At 45.2% G+C, this 17,529-nt stretch overlaps 2 protein-coding genes across 2 annotated transcripts; both read right to left on the bottom strand.

The window, feature by feature from the left end:
* Window positions 1-149: 149 nt before the first annotated feature.
* Window positions 150-7,810, bottom strand: CSUI_008026 (cpsf a subunit region protein; the record flags this gene model as incomplete). Its single annotated transcript, XM_068068165.1, has 3 exons — window positions 4,014-7,810; window positions 2,606-3,181; window positions 150-1,475 (listed from the first exon to the last, which is right to left on the bottom strand). Coding segments are annotated over exons 1-3 (5,343 nt in total), but the record flags the coding sequence as incomplete, so codon positions are not given.
* A 2,000-nt stretch (window positions 7,811-9,810) lies between these two features.
* CSUI_008025 (n-terminal region (domain i and ii) domain-containing protein) lies at window positions 9,811-16,150 on the bottom strand. The gene has a single exon (XM_068068164.1). It carries the CDS (start codon window positions 15,376-15,378, stop codon window positions 10,162-10,164), a length of 5,217 nt encoding a protein of 1,738 aa, XP_067919861.1. The 5' UTR covers window positions 15,379-16,150; the 3' UTR covers window positions 9,811-10,161.
* Window positions 16,151-17,529: the final 1,379 nt, after the last annotated feature.

The following is a 17,529-nucleotide window of genomic DNA, read 5'->3' as shown; positions in this document are numbered from 1 at the left end:
AGAGGAAGAAGGAAGGAAAAGAGACTGAAGATGGAGGACAGAAGGAGGATATTCTACAAAGTCCTTTACAGTGGCTGTTGTATGACAAGTAGGACTAAGAGTATCAAGAAGAGAGATATGAAAAGAAGAGACAAGAGAAGAATNNACGAAGAAGAAGACAAGGAGGAAGAAGACGGCAATGTTCCTCTTTCATAATGAAGAAGATGAGAATGATGATTTGGCCCTAGCACATGTGTCCTGTCTCTATCTCCTTCTTCTTGATCTTCTTGAGAACTATTGAATTCAGCTAAAGCTTGGTCGACCTCTTCTACGATCGTTGCCGTGTCTGCGGCCGTTGAGGAGGCAGCATTGGTATAGCTCGTCATCATCATAGTATCAGCTTCATCTTCTGTTTTATGATTAAGAAGTGAGAGACGTTCATCTTTTTGGTCACGATGAAGGCGTAACCACTGAAGGAATTGGATAGGATCATGAGGTATAGCATCGTTGTCGAAATCTTCTTTCTCTCTTTCTCCAAGATCTTCTCCCTCTTCTTTCCGCTCTTGCCCACTCATAATACTCCTTGCCTGGTGTTGATACACATGATCGCTACTATAGGTAGGAGGAGAAGGAGCGGGAGGGTGTTGTCCATAGAGGAAAAGACCTCCCTTCTCATGACTTTCTCTCCTTTCTTGTTCCTCCCCCACTTTAAGAATGGGTGCACTCTGCATGCATTTTCTTACATCTCCTGAAGGTGTAATCTCGATTAAGGCCTTTCTATCCATAGTATAGATAGGCTGATCTTCTTCTACCTTCGCAACTATCCCCCCCCTCGTCTCTCCGTTCAGATTCGGCGTCTTATTCTCGCCTGTCCTATCTCCATCATTCATTGTATCAAGTCCTTTGAGAACAGAGAAGCTCTTCAAGATCTGTAGCTCTTCTGGAGTATAAGAAGAAAACGTCTTCGCTTGTCCCGGCTGTCTTTCCTTCTTCTCTCCCCCTGTCTGGTGTTCGTCAGAGAGATGTGACAAGATCTTCCAGGATAAGATATTTCCTCTCTCTTCTTCTTCCTCTTCATCTTCTTCTTCTTCATCTTTACTGAAAGACGCATGCATAAACAAAGAGAGAGGAGAACGACGATTGAGTACCCGAGAAGCGTCAAGACGAGCTGGATGCAATAGAAAGACTGCGACATCCGTACCGGCGATAGTAGATCCTCCTAGGCCGATCATATAGGGGACAGAAGAGACAGATGAAGATGAAGAAGAATGGAAGAGAGAAGATGAGAAGCGTGAAGAGAGAGGTAAAGATGACAAAGTACGTGACGGAAAGAATAGGCCTGCATGAGGATTTGACGAGAAGACACTTGGAAGATCACAGAGAGGAGAAGAGAGAGAGGGAGAAGAAGGAGTCGACGTTGATAATGAAGGAAAGCTCCAGAGAATATCTGTAACACCTCGATGACTCCCTGAAGAAGAGGATGATGAAGATGACACCTGAGAAGAAAGAAGAGACCAAATCAACGCTGTCTTCTTCATACGCAGGGGCATTCATCTATATACATGGAGACATAGGCACATCGACAAAGAGAGACAGTTATCTGCGTGTGCATGCATAGGAATCTATATGTATCGTTATATAGCCCTGCTGTAATTAGATAGCTACATGCAAAACGACACCTGCTTCATACGGATAGACAAATGCAAACATATAGCTACATATATATAGATATATGTAGATATCGATATGAACATATAGATATGCCCCAGGAACAACACAAGACTAGGCATCCATAGATAGACAGAGTTTCTCACTAAGAGTGCCCGATAGATTCTGACGTCATGCACCAATCAGCTCTATTTCGATTGTCTTTTCTCTCGATACGCATGCAGTAACCACGGTAGTGATAAGAGGGGGATAGTCTCCTGTGTTCTGATTTAGACAGCACATGCAGAATTTGAACGAGGGAAGCCGTCGTCCTCTCTTGAAGCAGGAGAAAATAGCGACCAGAGGGATTGGTAAGAGACTTGAGAGGGGCTGGAGAACTGATAGGTGAAAAACGGACGGAGAGAAGTAGAAGAAGAGAATCGCTTCCTTGATGTATGGAGAGGGAAAGAAAGAAGTGTGTTTCGAAATTCCTACGGCAATTAAGTAAGACGGCGAGACGGGAAGAGAACAATAGTAACGACCCCTATATGGTCCTTATACATATATGTATAGATAAGAGGTATAAATATAGATATCTATCTCTGTCTCTATGTACATGTCTGTACGTACATACTCCAAGGATACGTATGGATGATCACTAATGATGCTCCCCCGGGTGTCTATCTGTTGTCCTCCCATATCATCATAAGCTGATAGGAACAGAAAGAGATTCTTTCCCTGTGTGTATCTATAGCTATGACTCTATTCTCATATACATATACACATATAGGCACAGAAGATAACAGCAGATTGACTCCCCATACAGACTAAGAATATGAAGATCAGAAGTGGACTCTGCATCATACAGAAAGTGGCGTTGTATGGCGAAATCACGTCGTCTTTATTCGGGAGTAGAAGAGGCTTGTTTGATACTCCATCCCCCATGTTTCTCTTCCTTTCTCCTTTGGTGAGGACTTACAAAATGCGCCATGAGGAATCTTCCTGTATCCCTTAAGATGAAGAGACAGCAACGATCTCCAAGCACTTCAGCCAGGCAGTCTCTTAGATCGACTTGCAGCTCACTTTGATTGAAGAGAACCGTCGGGAGAGAATTCAAGTCATTTCTTAACATGCCTGCACTATTCACGATATGTGTCATGCCTCCCCCACGTACATATCCTCTCCTTAACATCTTGTTGAGATTCGTCCTTTCTTCAAAGATGGATTTCTTCTTCTTCTTCTCCTCACTCATACTTTCATTCAAGGGATGAGACGGCTCATGTGGAGAAGTCATTGTCGGCGATGTCTTAGAATGGCTCTTCATAGACAGTAGTTCATCGCCCGGGAATAAGATCCCTTTAGACGGCTTCGAAGGATCGTCACCGCCCACGCATGAAGACGTCGCTATAGCTATCGATCTAGCTGTTGATGTATCTCCTGTTCCTTCGTTGATATCAAACACCGTGACAGTATCAGGAGATAGACATAGCAAACTTCCGCTTAGACATCCAGAAAGAGGCACAAGAGAAAAGGAGTCAGGGAGGAGTCCGCAAATCTGAAGGCAAGATAAGGAAAGAAAGAGAAGAGACAACAAAGACACACAAACTCCCCTCTCTCTAGCTTCTTCTTCTCTCTGTGTATCTTCTTCTCCGACAAAGGGACGTCAAGTGGACTACCTGGATGACTCTTGTCAAAAACTCTACGTGAAACACAAAGGGAGAGAAACGAGATCTTGGCTAAGCTGAAGACAACCGTTACTGAACCCTTCAGTTAACTTTTCTTCCTTTTCGTTGTGGCTCTAGAGAAGAGTCCTCGTCGTTTCCTATTGCCAAGAGCAGCTTGCATGCAACTATCTAAACACTCGGAGAAAATAGAGGGAGGAGGTAATATGTTCTTATCTGAAGGTCTCGTCTTTCTAGCTGAATGATGCCAGTCAAGTTGGGACAGAGTCATCGAATCACCCAGCTTTGAAAGACGTTCTCAGACATATCACAAAGAAGAGATAATTCAGGAAGAAACAGAAGAGAAAGAGTCCTCCTAATAGCTATGTCTTACTGCTGCGCATACATTGACTCTTCCGGTATAGCGAGAGCCAACCTACATGTACATCAAATATATATATATCTACGTCTGTACACGCACGGCGGACCATGGATACTGCTATAGAGATACAATGGACTGACGATGTATCTTCTCCCTGATGATCTACCTATCTCTAAGCTATGCACCTCCCTGCCTACCTTTATTCGATCTTTCTATCTATCCGTCTTCAATCTAACAATCCGTCTTTAATCTATCTATCTATCTTTAATCTATCTATCTATCTTTGATCTATCTATCTATCTATCTTTAATCTATCTTTGATCTATCTATCTATCTATCTTTACCTTCCTCATGACTTGAAAGTCATTGAGTTCTGGTATGAGGGCAATAATGACAATCATCATATCTCCAATAGGTAGTAAGGCATCGACCCCCTTCCCTTCTCCCCTAGAAGCTTTTCCATCGTCCTGCCTTAGCCCTCCTCCAGCTGCTCTTCCGTCTCCTAGCATCCCCCCCCCTCTCTCAACCACTCCTGTCTGTAGAAGAAGAGCTAGAGTCGGTAATAGACGTCCAGGGATCTTCTTCATATCCGTTAGACGTGGAGCTGTTTTATCTTTCAAAGCCATATGATACTGCTGCTGTTGAGAGGCTGACAGAAGACTGAAGTTTGTATGAGGAGATAAAGAAGGATGATACATCTGTTGCTGCTGTGAGAGCTTTCCCGTCTTAGATGAAGAAGAAGAGAGGTTTGAAGAAGCTTTCATTCCATGGGGAGAAGTAGAGGGATTCTTTGTATGACGGGAAGAACGTGTTAAAGTGATGGTTTCATTAGCTTGTGTAACAGGGAGATCTTCAAGCAGAGATATATACCAACAGTTATCGACTTGTACACCTCCTGTTAACACATGATGATCGCCCCATATCCATTGAGCTAAGGCATTCGCTTCTTCAGCGGATAAGAATGATGAGAGCTCTTCCTCTTCTTCTTGTTCATCTCTGGCTACGAATAGGGAAGCAGGACATGAAGGGCTGAATGAAGATGGGGGTATATACGGAGATGTATGTGGATGACGTGAGCCATCCGGTTGTTTTACTTTGGACGGAAAAGGACTAAGATAGTGAGAAAAGAACGGAGAACAAGAAGATACAGAAGGTAGACACGAAGGATTCCATGAGGGAGAACAAGAAGAAGATAGATGATGACTCGCATGAGTAGTAGAGTAAGCAGGAGTGGGATAGGAAGAATCTGTAGGCACTGTTATCATAGGAGAAGGCTGAACGACGGTGAGGTATGCTGAAGACTGTGGCGATGAGGAAAGAGAAGTAAAAGAAGAAGAGAGAGGTGTTGCAGGAATAGATGGTATTGGAGAAAGAGAAATATGAGAAGAAGGATGTTGATCTACCTCAGATGAAGATGGACCATCTCCATCCCAATCAAGGCTCACGCTTAAAGGATCTTCATTCTCTTCTCCTATTGAGATGTCTCCTCCTTCCCCTCTCTCTATCCATCCATCATCGTTCACACTTTCTTCTTCTTCTTCTTCGTCTTCACTCCGTCGTCCATCCTCCTTCTGTCGAAGACTTGAAGAGCCGTTTTCTACCCTCCCGCCTTCTTCAGCAGAAGAAAGATCCTCCATAGACACTTCTCTTTCTGTTTTGCTCTTCCTACAGGCGCTCTTCTTCTTCTTCTCTTCTTTAGAAGAGACATTCCCATAGACATCTTGACCTTGAGAAGACGTGTTCTTGAACAGACTTGAAAAGGAAGAAGAGGAAGACCCATAATAAGGATGAAAAGAAGAAGACGGACGACCACGGGGACGACGTAAAAAAGACCGACGGAAAGACAGTTGGAGAATGACGAGATGTATTGGATCAATCGACAGAACAACAAGCCGACTATCCCCCCCTCCCTGACGACCCATAGGAAGATGATGCTGACGAAAATGATGATTCCCCGGCTGCTGTGAAAGAGAACGGTCCATTGGGTCTTTGCCGTGAGAAGGAGTTGAAGAGATACTTGTAGGATTAAGCGCTTCATCTAGATCAAAGACACATACCTGAGTCCATAGTTTCGCCCACTCAAAAGGCATATGAGATAACTGCACATACTTCCCTTCACCTTCTTCTTGTTCTCCTCCTAGAGTAGGGTAACTCCCTTCTTCTCCATGATGGTCTTTTAAAGCATGACGATAAGGAGAAGACGATAAAGAAGGATACACAGAGGAGGCCGATGCGACCTCTCTTTTCGTCCCTCCTTCTTGAAAACAAGAGAGACCCTTTCCTTTTCTATCTTTTTCGTTTCCCTCGCCTTCGTCTTCTTCCTCCTCTTCTTCTCCCCCGGGCATTTCTCCTATCGTTCCATACTGCGGAGGTGAGGGCATCATACAAGAAGAAAGTTGATAGGGAGAATAAAGAGGATGATGAAGAAGGTGAGATGGTCTATATTGAAGAGAAGAAGAAGAAGAAGACGGAAAAGAAGACTGAGAAAGAAAAGAAGAGGAAGCAACAGCAGAAGAAAGACTATTGCCGAGCCCCCCGTGATAAGAATGAGAAGGAGGATAACCACCTGTTAAATTTCCACTCATAAACGTAAGACCTCTCCCATCTCTCTTTCCTTCTCTTTCTCTTGACTGTTGCCCCACAGGAGGGAGATAGAGATCGACAAAGAACTGTGTAAAAGGAGCTGCTAGAGGTTCAAGCTGACGGCGGAAAGAATGAAGGCTCGTAGTACGTATCGTGTTTAAGAGAGGGTCATAGGTACAGGTTGTAACGGAATAATTAGGAAAGATCAAAAGTAAAGCTGAGCAAAGGGAGGAAGAATGAGAGAGGTCTTCTCCTCTTTTGTTATCGGAACTTCTCTTGATCTTATGGCTGTCGACCACGAACGACGATGAAGGAGTTGGAGAAGAAGAGGAAGAGGAATGAAGTCCTATAGGAGATTCGTGATGAGGAGGAGAAGAACATTGTGCATGACTGCCATGGGTATAAAAGATGGGGTGTGGTGAGGTATCTGTACACTGCGGCTCTTCCTCCCCCAGTGTATTGGGTAGACCATGAGAGAGACCGACAGGAGGAGGAGCTACATAATCTCCGTCTTGATTGACAAGGGCGCCGCATGCAAGCGTGGTGTGTTCTATAGATGGTCTATCAGCAGAAGAAGAAGACTGAGAGGGGGACGAATTGACAGGGGAAGGCTTTATACCATCAGGAGCAGATTTCATTGAATTTCTTCCTTGATAGGAAGAAGAAGACTGAGTAGGGAAGGGAATCACATTAGGAAGGACAGAGACTGCTAGTGGGACTTCTTTAAGAGGGACCGAACATCGTAGTCGTAAAGGAGATGATGAGGAAGAGGAGGAATGGATGGAAGCAGGAGAAGAAGAAGAAGAGAATTCCTGAGAAGGATTCGTTCTACTATTTCTCCCTTGATGTGCCCCATTTGTATAGTCACTACCATTGCTGTATGGTGCAGCTGTTTGAAAGGCATCTCGACTATAGAAAGTTGTCTCTCCTGTCTCTCCTACTTCCTTCGCCTCTGCATGCGCTTCTTCTGTTAAGTCGCTCGCACGATGTTTGCAAGCACCGAATCGACCCGGGTGGTCATGGCGGCCAAGATCATACACATCGAGAGATGACGGGCGTACTAGGACAAGACTAGGAAAGTAAGGAGAGGTAAAAGTGCAGAAAAGAACGTGCTCAACTCTATTAGCTTTCCTGATCTCATCAAAAGCACCTCGGACTTCTCCTGGAGAGGCTTCTGACGGACCAGAAGAAGAGATAGCCATGTTGATGAGAAGAGCGGAGAGAGAAGACACTTTCCCATACGTACGGTTCAAATCGAATCAAACTAATCTGAAGGAATAAGACGAAGAAAGAAAGAAAGAAAGAAAGAGAGAAAGACAGGAAGAAAAGTGAAGTAACAGACAGACCTTCTTCTGTCAAAGCAGAGAGGAAAAAGGAGTAAGGACGGGGAAAGAGAGAAGAGAAGAAGAAGAATGGAAAGGAGAAACAAACATCTTCTTCGCCATGATAATACTATTCTTATTTCTGTTTTCCGATCCGTAAAGATTCTCCCTGTCTCCCTCTCAAGTGAAAGTTGCAAGAGAGCACCGAGAGGGAGAAGAAGTTTCACAGGAGCAGCCCGTCCGGAACTCAAGATCAAGAAGACACATCTCTCGCAAGTCGGAGCGGGACAATCCAAGAAGGAAGAGAAACACGACCGGGAGAAGTACCTCAGTCGTATCTCACACATCGGTGTGATAGAAGCAGTTGAAAGGAAAGCACGTTTGATCCCGATTCTACTGCTCTGATTTTTGCATGCGAAGCATACCGAGAGAGAGATAGGCGCATGCATGGGCCGTGAGGTAGACGAAGTAGCAGTGACAGTACAGAGAGACAAGAACCGGTGAGGCACACACACATCTCAATTGAATTTCTTCATGAGGTTACAAAGCTCTATTGTCTTCCTTCTAACTGAAGGACTGCATGATTTCTCTTCATGTACAAGGCGAGATTGTGAGTGAGGTTAACGCCAAGAGATCTGTTAGCGGGGAAAGCTCCGTGTTCTGCATGCAATACTGAGCGACGTTGTATGGCTGTATCTCCCGGAACAACTTCATCAGAGGAAGTGCCTCCAGGATTCCTTAAGGTACATACACCACACGGCTTGGGTGTACTCAGCGCCAAGGCGAACTGAGAACTCTAGGTGGACACCTTCAGCCTTGATTTGGAGGCCCCCATAGATACGTATTTCTACACATATGTATATGCGTATGTAGGATGCATGTGTGCGGATGTCTTCCTATCGGTGAAAGAAGACAACCAAGGTGATGTAGATACATAAGAATGTCGATAGGCTTGTAACCCTCTTAGGCGACACGCTTCTGTCTTCTTATTGGACTAAGAAGCTATGCCTGCATGAATGATAGACGATACTTTTGTGAATGGAAAGATGTGAGGGTTTTAAACTCCTATAAGGGCTATGAGGAGTCATGTCTTTTCTTCTAAAGCCTCCTCGGCGATTCCTATGACTGTTCCACATGACGTAAAGTCTCGGGGAAGGCGGAAGACGTTTCAGATGGTTGAGTTTCTTCTCCTTTCTCAAGCCTTTCCTCTCTGTCAACTATACCCGCCCTTTTCATTTCCTTCTAGTTTCTGTAACTAATTCAATATGAATATAGTATCTACTGACGATAGCATCACGAGCTAACAAAGCAGGCACGCCAAAGAAATCTATTTCATCGTCCTACGTACCCCCCTCCTTAAGCACTAGGTTCGCTCACCGCTACTACGCTATGCCAGAGAAAAAGTAATGAGAATGGCGGACAGAGCCTTGATACACGTTTCCAGGAGGAAGCTACCTGTACAAATGTTCCAAGCTGGTCGACTTAGTTGTTCCAATCAATCCTTCAAGATGACGATTCTTTATACAGGAGAGAGAGTGAATCTCATTGTCATGGCCTTTCACTGGTGTCAAAAAGAAGAAAGATATTTGCTTGAAACTCTCCTCTTGTTTAAGAAATGCCAAACACATCAGTACCTCTACCTTCTATGATGCGTTAATCTCAAGAGAGTTGAGATTCTAACAGAATGATCATACGACCTGCCGCCTCCGAGGCAAGAAGGGGGGGGGGTGTCATTACGGCGGAATGAACTTTGAAGTTCATTTCAAGATCAGAAGAAGACTGATGTCAACTCTCAGGCAACTAACTATTCTTCCGGGAGATTTCCTCAGGCGAGCGTGCATGCACACGGAGCGTCGAGGATAGCATAACGTGACCAAAGAGGCAGAAGTGACGTCTTTAATGGCAACTCAATCGTAGTACCGGGTGCCGGTGAAGAAACAAAACCTTCTGTAACGGACAGAGTGTGTGTGTGACTGTTGTGTACGAGGTGACTGTCTTTCTGTGCACATCAGCAAAAGCCCTTTTATGACAGACCGACTTACGTGTCGAACCAAGAATTCCGTCATCCCCTGACAAACCTGTAATAAGCAGCAAGCAGTAGAAGCTGATGTGATGTGATAGTTGTCTGTGTCTTTCTCTCTCTGACGGTGTCAGTAAGGTACAGAGAGGCTAAGAGCTTCTGTCGCTGTTTGTGTGGTAATCAACCCATCGGCTTCTCTTTCTTATAGTAAAAGGAAGCTCGTCTTATGAGGGGATGGTTTAGTCATAAAGATTCCTTTCACTTGAATGAGAAACAGAGAAGACAAGATAGATTACTCACGCATGTCACAGATCGATAGGTAAGGTGTAGACAGGACAGATCCGCGGGTTAGTGCAGTAACAAATCCAGCGGAGAGATAAATAGATACTTTCGGCTTGCGAAGGTAGACATCAAGAATAGACGAGGGTGGTTTCTTGGCTATCGCATAAAAGAACACCTCCTCTCTTTTCCTTGTCTCCTTCCCAAGCCTCTCTCCTCTCCTTTTCCTTGTCCCCTTCCCAAGCCTTCCTAGTCGTTCTTGAAAGACGTGAAGTAAGAGACTATTCATTACAAGAGTTCTAGGGCATGAGGTAAAACATCAACAAGAGCTTCAAGACATTCTCTCACAGCTTTTGGACTCCCAGGAAGAATCAGAACGAGAGCCCTCGCTCCACACCCTCCTGCTGTGCTTGTATCATGGCATCTGCTTTCTGCTACTGCCTCTTCTCCTCTCTCAACTTTTACTCCTTCATCATCCGTTATGTTCTTTTCCGAAAGGAGACCTGTCTTATCCTTCGTCGTTTCTACTTGACTATGTCTTTCCATAGTGGGTGAGACATGACCTGTCTGCAATAGAGCTTCTTTTTTTGTCACATCTCCATCACTTGCAAGAGAAGACTCCTCAGTTGAGCCATCATCCGACATATGACGACGCTGATTCACAATATAAGCCGAATCACTCTGGTCGCCTGCTTCTTGAGAACTTCTACTAGTAGGACATGTAGCAACGCCAACACATGGACGTCCGAGAGCTGCTAGAGGAGTGCACTTGAGAGAATGCTGAAGAATGAGATGCTCAAGCCCTGTACACCGTACAGAGAGGAAAGGAAGGAGAGCCTGAGGTGTGACGTCCCGAACAGCAAGGCCTGTACCTCCGCAGACAATGATCAAAGATTTCCGTTGAAGATGATGAGGCGAAGTCTCCAGTGAAGATGAATCTTCACATACAGACAGTGACGATCCCGTTTGTCCATTATTAGGGTTCGAACGTTCCCCTGACTCGTGAGGATCGTCTCTATGTGCGGAGAAGGTATAAGAAGTGTTCTTGAGAATACTACCTTCACTACGACAGGGACATAGAAAGGATAAGAGAGCTTTTCGAATACTTAAGACGTCGTCAGGAACGACCAGCCAGTCCTTCGGACTTCCTTCATCCCGGGGTGAGGACGCCTTGGGGGCGGGACCACTTGGAGAGAAGGATGATGAAGAGGCGGGAAGAAGAAGATTATAGACCTTTGGAACTCTTTGAAGGGTTGTATAAACTGTCTTAACACATTCATCTTTCATCTCACCCCGTGAACATCGATCAGATACCACTATAATAGCAAGTCTACATAGCAAGCTCTCCCTACATTCCAAGGATGATGGAGTTGAGAGAGTCGCACTTGATAACTTTACATCCCCTGTGGGAAAGCTACTCTTCTCGTTGTGTCTGTGATGAGAATGAGGATGGTGAGGATGTGGATGGCCTTCAGCATTCCGAGGTCTCTGCTTCATCTTGTCATCCACTTGATGTGGTGTATGTACACCATCTACTCTCACACTACACTCCTCATGAACAACAGAAAACAATTCCTTCTTTACTACTTCATTCCTTCCTTTCTCTTCTTTCCCTCTCATGCCACCTACGGTTGGTTGCTCCATAACATGAGTAGAAATACGGTAATCTTCTTCTTTCTTCTTTTGAAGCTCAACAGCCGCTCCCCCGTTCGAAAGCTTACAAGAAGATTTCTCCTCCTTATGAATGACCTGCCTAACTCCATCACGAGATCTGTCGATATCGTCGTCATTCTTTCCACACCTACACCCACGTGTATTTATCGCGACTTTGACCAAATTCAGTCCCTGAGGTGTCCTTGAGCTGATCGATGATGATGATCCTGATGTATGTGTTGAAGAATGCTGTCCTTGTAGTTGATTTTGAAGACGTAAGAAATTCAAGAGATGTCTTGGAGGAGAGGAATAGGGAACATGTAGAAGATATGCTTCTACAACTTCACCAGCTTCATAGGCATCTTTACCCGAGGCTTTACGTGGTGGAATGAGTAAAAGACTATTAGCTACACAACAGCTTAATAGACGGCTGCTCTGTTGAAATGGACCTGTCGGATATGCAGTTAGATAGGGCTTTTCATCTTCCTTCTTTTCCTCCTTCCATGTACCATTAACAGAAGAGAGACAACACGTCATCGTAGTGACACTCTTCGTGATATCTCCCTTGTCGTCTTGTTTCTTGACTAAGCCATCGAAGCATACAACATCCACACAAGACAGAGTCGAAATCTGTGTGGAAACCTTCTGAGAAGGAGAACGATGCTGAGAAAGAATCTGTGAGGTATCGCCATGCTGGTCGAGTGTCTTGTTTGAACTTGGCATGTAGGTGGTATGAGATCTAGCCGCCTTATCCTGTGACTTGAAAGAAGGAGGGGTTACATACACAAGAGCTCGCTGGTATTCGGGACGGGTGGAATCAGGATAGACAGGGCTTGCTAAGACCACAGGAAGATGTGGAGGAGTATAAGAGAAGAGAGAAGAAGAAGGTAAGAAAGAAGAAAAGAAATTCAGTGCAGGCTCTATAAGTAAATGAAAGAGAACCCATGAACTACAAGGATTCCCTGGTAAAGCAAAGACAAGTAATGTACGAAGAAGAGTTGAAGAGATCGATGAGGAAGATGAAGAAGAAAGAGGCGATTGTTGTGTACACTTCATCTTTTCATGATGAACGCGATCTTGTTTCTCGTCTGAAAGAGAAAGATGACCCTCAACATCATTAGAGTCTTGTCTCACACTAAAGACCTTAACTGTTGCAAACATAGCAGGTTTCCCAGGCTTTACATTAAGACGTCCGAGGTGTATATCCACTTCAATCTTGAGGCGACAGCATCCTGAGGGACAGGTTGCAAACAACCCCTCATTCACCATCAAAGAGGAGTCTATTAGATCACATAACGACGATGATGTGAGACTTCCTTTCTTCTCAATTTTGGTTTCACTTTCGCTCGTAGTCTCTTCTTTTTTCATGCTTGCATGCACTTTACTCCTTCTCTCGAGATTGAGAAGGGCAAGCTTAACACAGTCACTCTCCGCTCCCATCGATACACCTCCTGTCGAGATCAGGACATCGGGAGGGGGTAGTGAAGTTTTCTTCTTCATCATCTGGTTTGAAAAAGCACACGGCTCTTTTGTCTCAGAAGAAGACGCAGAGGCAGAGCGACAAGAAGAAGATGGAGAGGGGCATTTCTTTGGAGAACCCGTAATATGACTGGAATTCATCTCCTCACACCACTGACACGGACACTTGAGAAGTATCGATTGTGTCGATTCATGACTCTGATCATGAAGACAGGGTGTAGACGAAGCATCTCCTATCTTATGAGATGAAGATTCACCTGAAGACATAGAAATCTCTTTACCACCCCCCGTAGCAAGGGAGATGAGAAGTCTTTCAACAGCTTCAGCTTCATCAGGAAGAAGATGATTTGATCCTATCGACACGCCTCGACAGCGCTCAGCTATAAGCCCTCCTATTGTAGGTGTATTGCTATCATACACAACATCCCGAGTTTTCTCTTGACAAGCCGTTGTATTAGTAGTAGGAGATGATGAGGAAGGCATCGTTGTCCCGAAAGGATGACGGGAAGATAATTCGCCATCAGAAGGAGAGTCAGAAGCGCTCTGAGAAGAAGAAGTTGCTGTCTTTTCACAAAGAACAGCATGTTCTATCTTACGTCTTGAGTCTTCTTTTTCTGTTTTCGTCTGTCTTATCTGACGATTTTGATTGTCCAAAGAAGAGGAAGAAACACTCCGACTAATGAGTTCATCTCCTATAGCCAAGACATGTACATTGAGGTGTCTGTACACCTCAAGAGATTGAATATCGAAGCTAGCCAAGAGACCTTCTTCTGCGGGACCTATCGATTGTCCGGAATCGACGAGGGGAAGTCCTCGTGGGACATCACTGCCTATAGGTCGAATGTTCTCTCCTTGTCGTAAAGAGCTCCAAACCCTTTCATCTGGTACACATAAAGAGCGATCAAAATCGACTTTACAGTCTTCTACAGGAATGACAGCTGTATACTTATCAGGAACCCGAGCACCTGTAGTAACATAAACACATGTAGGAAAATTCGGGGCAATAGAACTTGCTTTATCTGTATGATCTTCTTCTTTCTCTATCGCTTTCTTTTCCTTGTTCTTCTCGTTCTTCCTCATCCCAAGTCCCTCTGCAGAGGCTTCGCCTTTCTTCACTACTTCTCTCTCATGTATTTGCCCCCCCTGGCGATTCTCTCTTACCATATCAGAAGCTTTAGGCTTCCTATCAGTGTCTATACCTTCAATACTTTGTCGGGGGTGAACATGGCGGAAGTCTTTCATATCACTTGATCCTGCTCGAACTTCACCTACAATACGAAGGACTATAGACTTCTCCGGATCAGGACCGATAGACATAGAAGAAGGAGAAGATGAGCTCTGACTGCTCTTATGAGGGGGATGATGAAGAGAACTCGAACTAGTGTGTTCTTCTTCTTTCCCTGTTGCCGTGGTTGGACTCGAGGGAGAAGTCTTTTTGGTGAGATCTCTGTGCTGTTCAAGAGATTCATTCGCTTGTTTCTCATGTGAAGTTTCATGAGCTGTTGGCTTGCTGGGAAGCTCCTTTGAGGAAGGCAAATCTCTTTTCTTCGACTCTAGACTTGGGACACCTCCTTTCTTCGGACGGTGGGGGTGATGGTGGTGTCTATACACCTGGGGTTGAACTGCATAGCCATCAACTATAGAGGCACGGAAGGAAGGCAAAGGATGTGGAGCTACAACAGATCTAACAGGGCGTCTTCCACGATAAGGTGGAGCTATGACCTCAGAGAGGAGGAAGTCTTTCGTAGATTGATAGCAACAAGATGCTTCGGTATCACCACGGTCGTCTTCATGAAAAGAAGAAGAGGAAGATGATGGGAGAGTAGACGAATATGTGGAGGAGAAAGAAGAGGAAGGAGAGATATGAATTTTAGCTGTACCGCGTTGAAGATTGAAGGAATGTAGATAGGTATGAATGAGACGGCGAATTTCACCATCGATAATCTCTTGCGCGTCGGTAAGCTCAAGCATTTCAAAAGGACTTTCCTCTCGTACCCATCGTGAAAGACAAGAAGCCTCTTCATGCGCGTCTTTTGACTTCATTGGAATGCCCTCCGAGTTGCTCGAGACACCTGCAGCACTGCAAGATACTGGGGAAGAGGAAGGAGGAGAGGGGCAGGACGTGATAGGATGAGAAAAGACACGAGGCGATGAAAGACTATGCTCTCCCTTTTCGTCTAACTTCGTCGTCGTAGTAGTAGTAGGTGTTGTTCGTATAGTAGAGCGGGGGAGAGGTATGGTAGCAGAATCCGACGGTGTACATACACCCGAAGTCGATGAGTTCTCAGGCATTGTAGGAAAGCCACCACTACTAGTAGTTGTAGCGTGGGGATGCGGCGGCGGATTCTTCTTTTTCTTACTGCGGTTCTTCATTGTCCTTTCTTTGGTGGATGACACCACGAGAAAGGTCTTGAATGTCTTTCTTTTTGGATGATTCTTCTCCTTCTTCTCACCCGAGTCTCAATAAGACCTCCCCTCCGCAACAAGAGCGACAAAGGCAAGAAAAACAGGATGCAGGAACCAGACCGTTCTAGAGAAAGAGAGACGGGGAAACTTCTTTTCCTATTGCTGTTCAGAAACAGGTTGAAGCAAGGGATTCTCCTTGAAGAGCCGACAGACAAGCTATGTTATAACTTCTCTCTTCTTTGGTTAGAATATCTGTCTGTCGCCCCGGTCCTCATCATGAGATCGGAAAAGGGAGAGCCGGGCGGACATCTCTCCGATCTGTGTGTGGCTTGTATCTTTTGTTCGAAAGGGCGGCTAGTTGAGAGAAACGAAGTCTCTTCAGAGGTCTCTAGCCTCAGGCCAAAAAGCTCATGAGAAACAAGGGAACAACGAAGAAAGAAGCAAAATGAGATGAAGAGGCACGGGCACGCCTGCCTGCATGTCCCGTAGACAAGCAGCACCCACCAGCGAGGGTTTTCGAAAGAAGGACGTTCCTTATGACCAAAAGCAAGTTGATATCATGATTCTCTCCGGTGTACAGACGTCTGGCAAAAACATCAGAAAGGAAATGAACAGAGAGAGATGTAGAGGGTCGGAAAACAAGAAGTCTCTCCCCTGAGGCCCCCCTGGGTGTGGTGGTGTATCGACAGCAGAAGAGACCCTCTGGGCCAGAAGAAAAGGACAGCCAAGCACCCTGACCATCTCAACGCTTTCCTTTGCTCTTGCCAGCTCGTGTTTTCTTATCTACTGAAGTCTGTTTAACGAAGAAATCAAAGCACGGTGATGTGCAAATGGGCTTTTGCCTGAGACTTGAGTGAGAGGCTTCCTCCCAGCCCCTTGTGTCTTTTGAACGCCTCCGAAGAGAGACGATAGAAGCAGTGCAACAGACCAGCTGGAGCAGCTGCAACAGCCGGTAGCCGTAAAGACAGCTTTGCATGTGTCTGTTGCTTTGATTCTCCTATCAGAAAACACGACTTCCAGAAACACATACGAGAGTTTCTTCTGCCTCTCACTCCGTTTGCTAGTGAACTTCGAAACTCATTCCACACCACGCGGAACTGCTAATAACGAACCGGTCCCCGATGCCGCAGATCAGAGACAGCAAGCTACAAGGCTCCTGAAAAGAGTCCCTCCTTTGGACCGTACAAGTCGTCATGTAACCTCTCAAGATAAAGGAAACTCGCTCAATCTTTCTCTTGTTCACAGGAGGGGGGGAGTCTTTCATATGTCGAGGAGAAAGGCGTCTTCGGTTGGTTGAACCGAACAGAAGTACATCTCGTATTGTTGGACTGGGGGATACTCACCATCTTCCTGTTTTCTTCTCTCGTCTTCTACCTACTTTCAGACGAGCGGCAGTCATTACCTATTCATGGAGTGTAGATTGTACTGTAGTCAGAGAGAGGATAGTTGAAGGTTGGAGGAGGGGGACGTTTTCAAAGGACTACTGTAAGAGAGAGACTTTCTTCATAAGGTTACACACACACAGGCTATGACTTAGGTATATAGATAGGAGTGAAAAGAACGCCTTGATATCGAGAGGTTATAACCCTGACCCCCCAAATGGATGTATTTAGGAACCATTTTTTCCGTAAGGAGTCACCAACTTCTTTCCCCCTCCTACGCTTCGATAGAGGTTGTAGATCTCCATGCTCTTTCAGAAAAGGGATCTCCTTCCGTCCGTAGGATTCCCATCACTGTAGAGTGGTGATGCATTGACTGACAGATAGATAAACAGAGGTAGATAGACAGATAGAAGGCTGACAATAAAGAAAGGACTACCGCTGACGTTTTGGAATCCAAGGCACAACGTCCCGGCATGCTCCGATGAAGATTGTAGATCTTCGTGTCTCTTTGTGAAATGACGAGTTTCTTCTGCTAGCCTCTATTCACTATTTCAAGGTAGTATCTCCTCTACCTAAAAGATGAGCCTATGTCGCGGCACCGAAGAATCACGCCCCGTCGCTATTCACTCTGTCCCCAGAGTTGTTGACTCTTCCTGTCTTACCTGGGGCCTTAGTTCGTCCACGTGTCTGTCATTCATCCTTTCAAGTAATCCGGAGTCAGGACGTTTTCCTATTA

Source organism: Cystoisospora suis (genome assembly GCF_002600585.1).
Source record: "Cystoisospora suis strain Wien I chromosome Unknown contig_4382, whole genome shotgun sequence".
NCBI lineage: Eukaryota > Apicomplexa > Conoidasida > Eucoccidiorida > Sarcocystidae > Cystoisospora > Cystoisospora suis.
The sequence above is the reverse complement of the archived record's forward strand: the minus strand, read 5'-3'. Positions and strand labels throughout refer to the sequence as shown.

Excerpts from the sequence above, each read along its gene's own strand:
- CSUI_008025 (XM_068068164.1), bottom strand. The coding sequence starts at position 15,378 with ATGAAGAACCGCAGTAAGAAAAAGAAGAATCCGCCGCCGCATCCCCAC.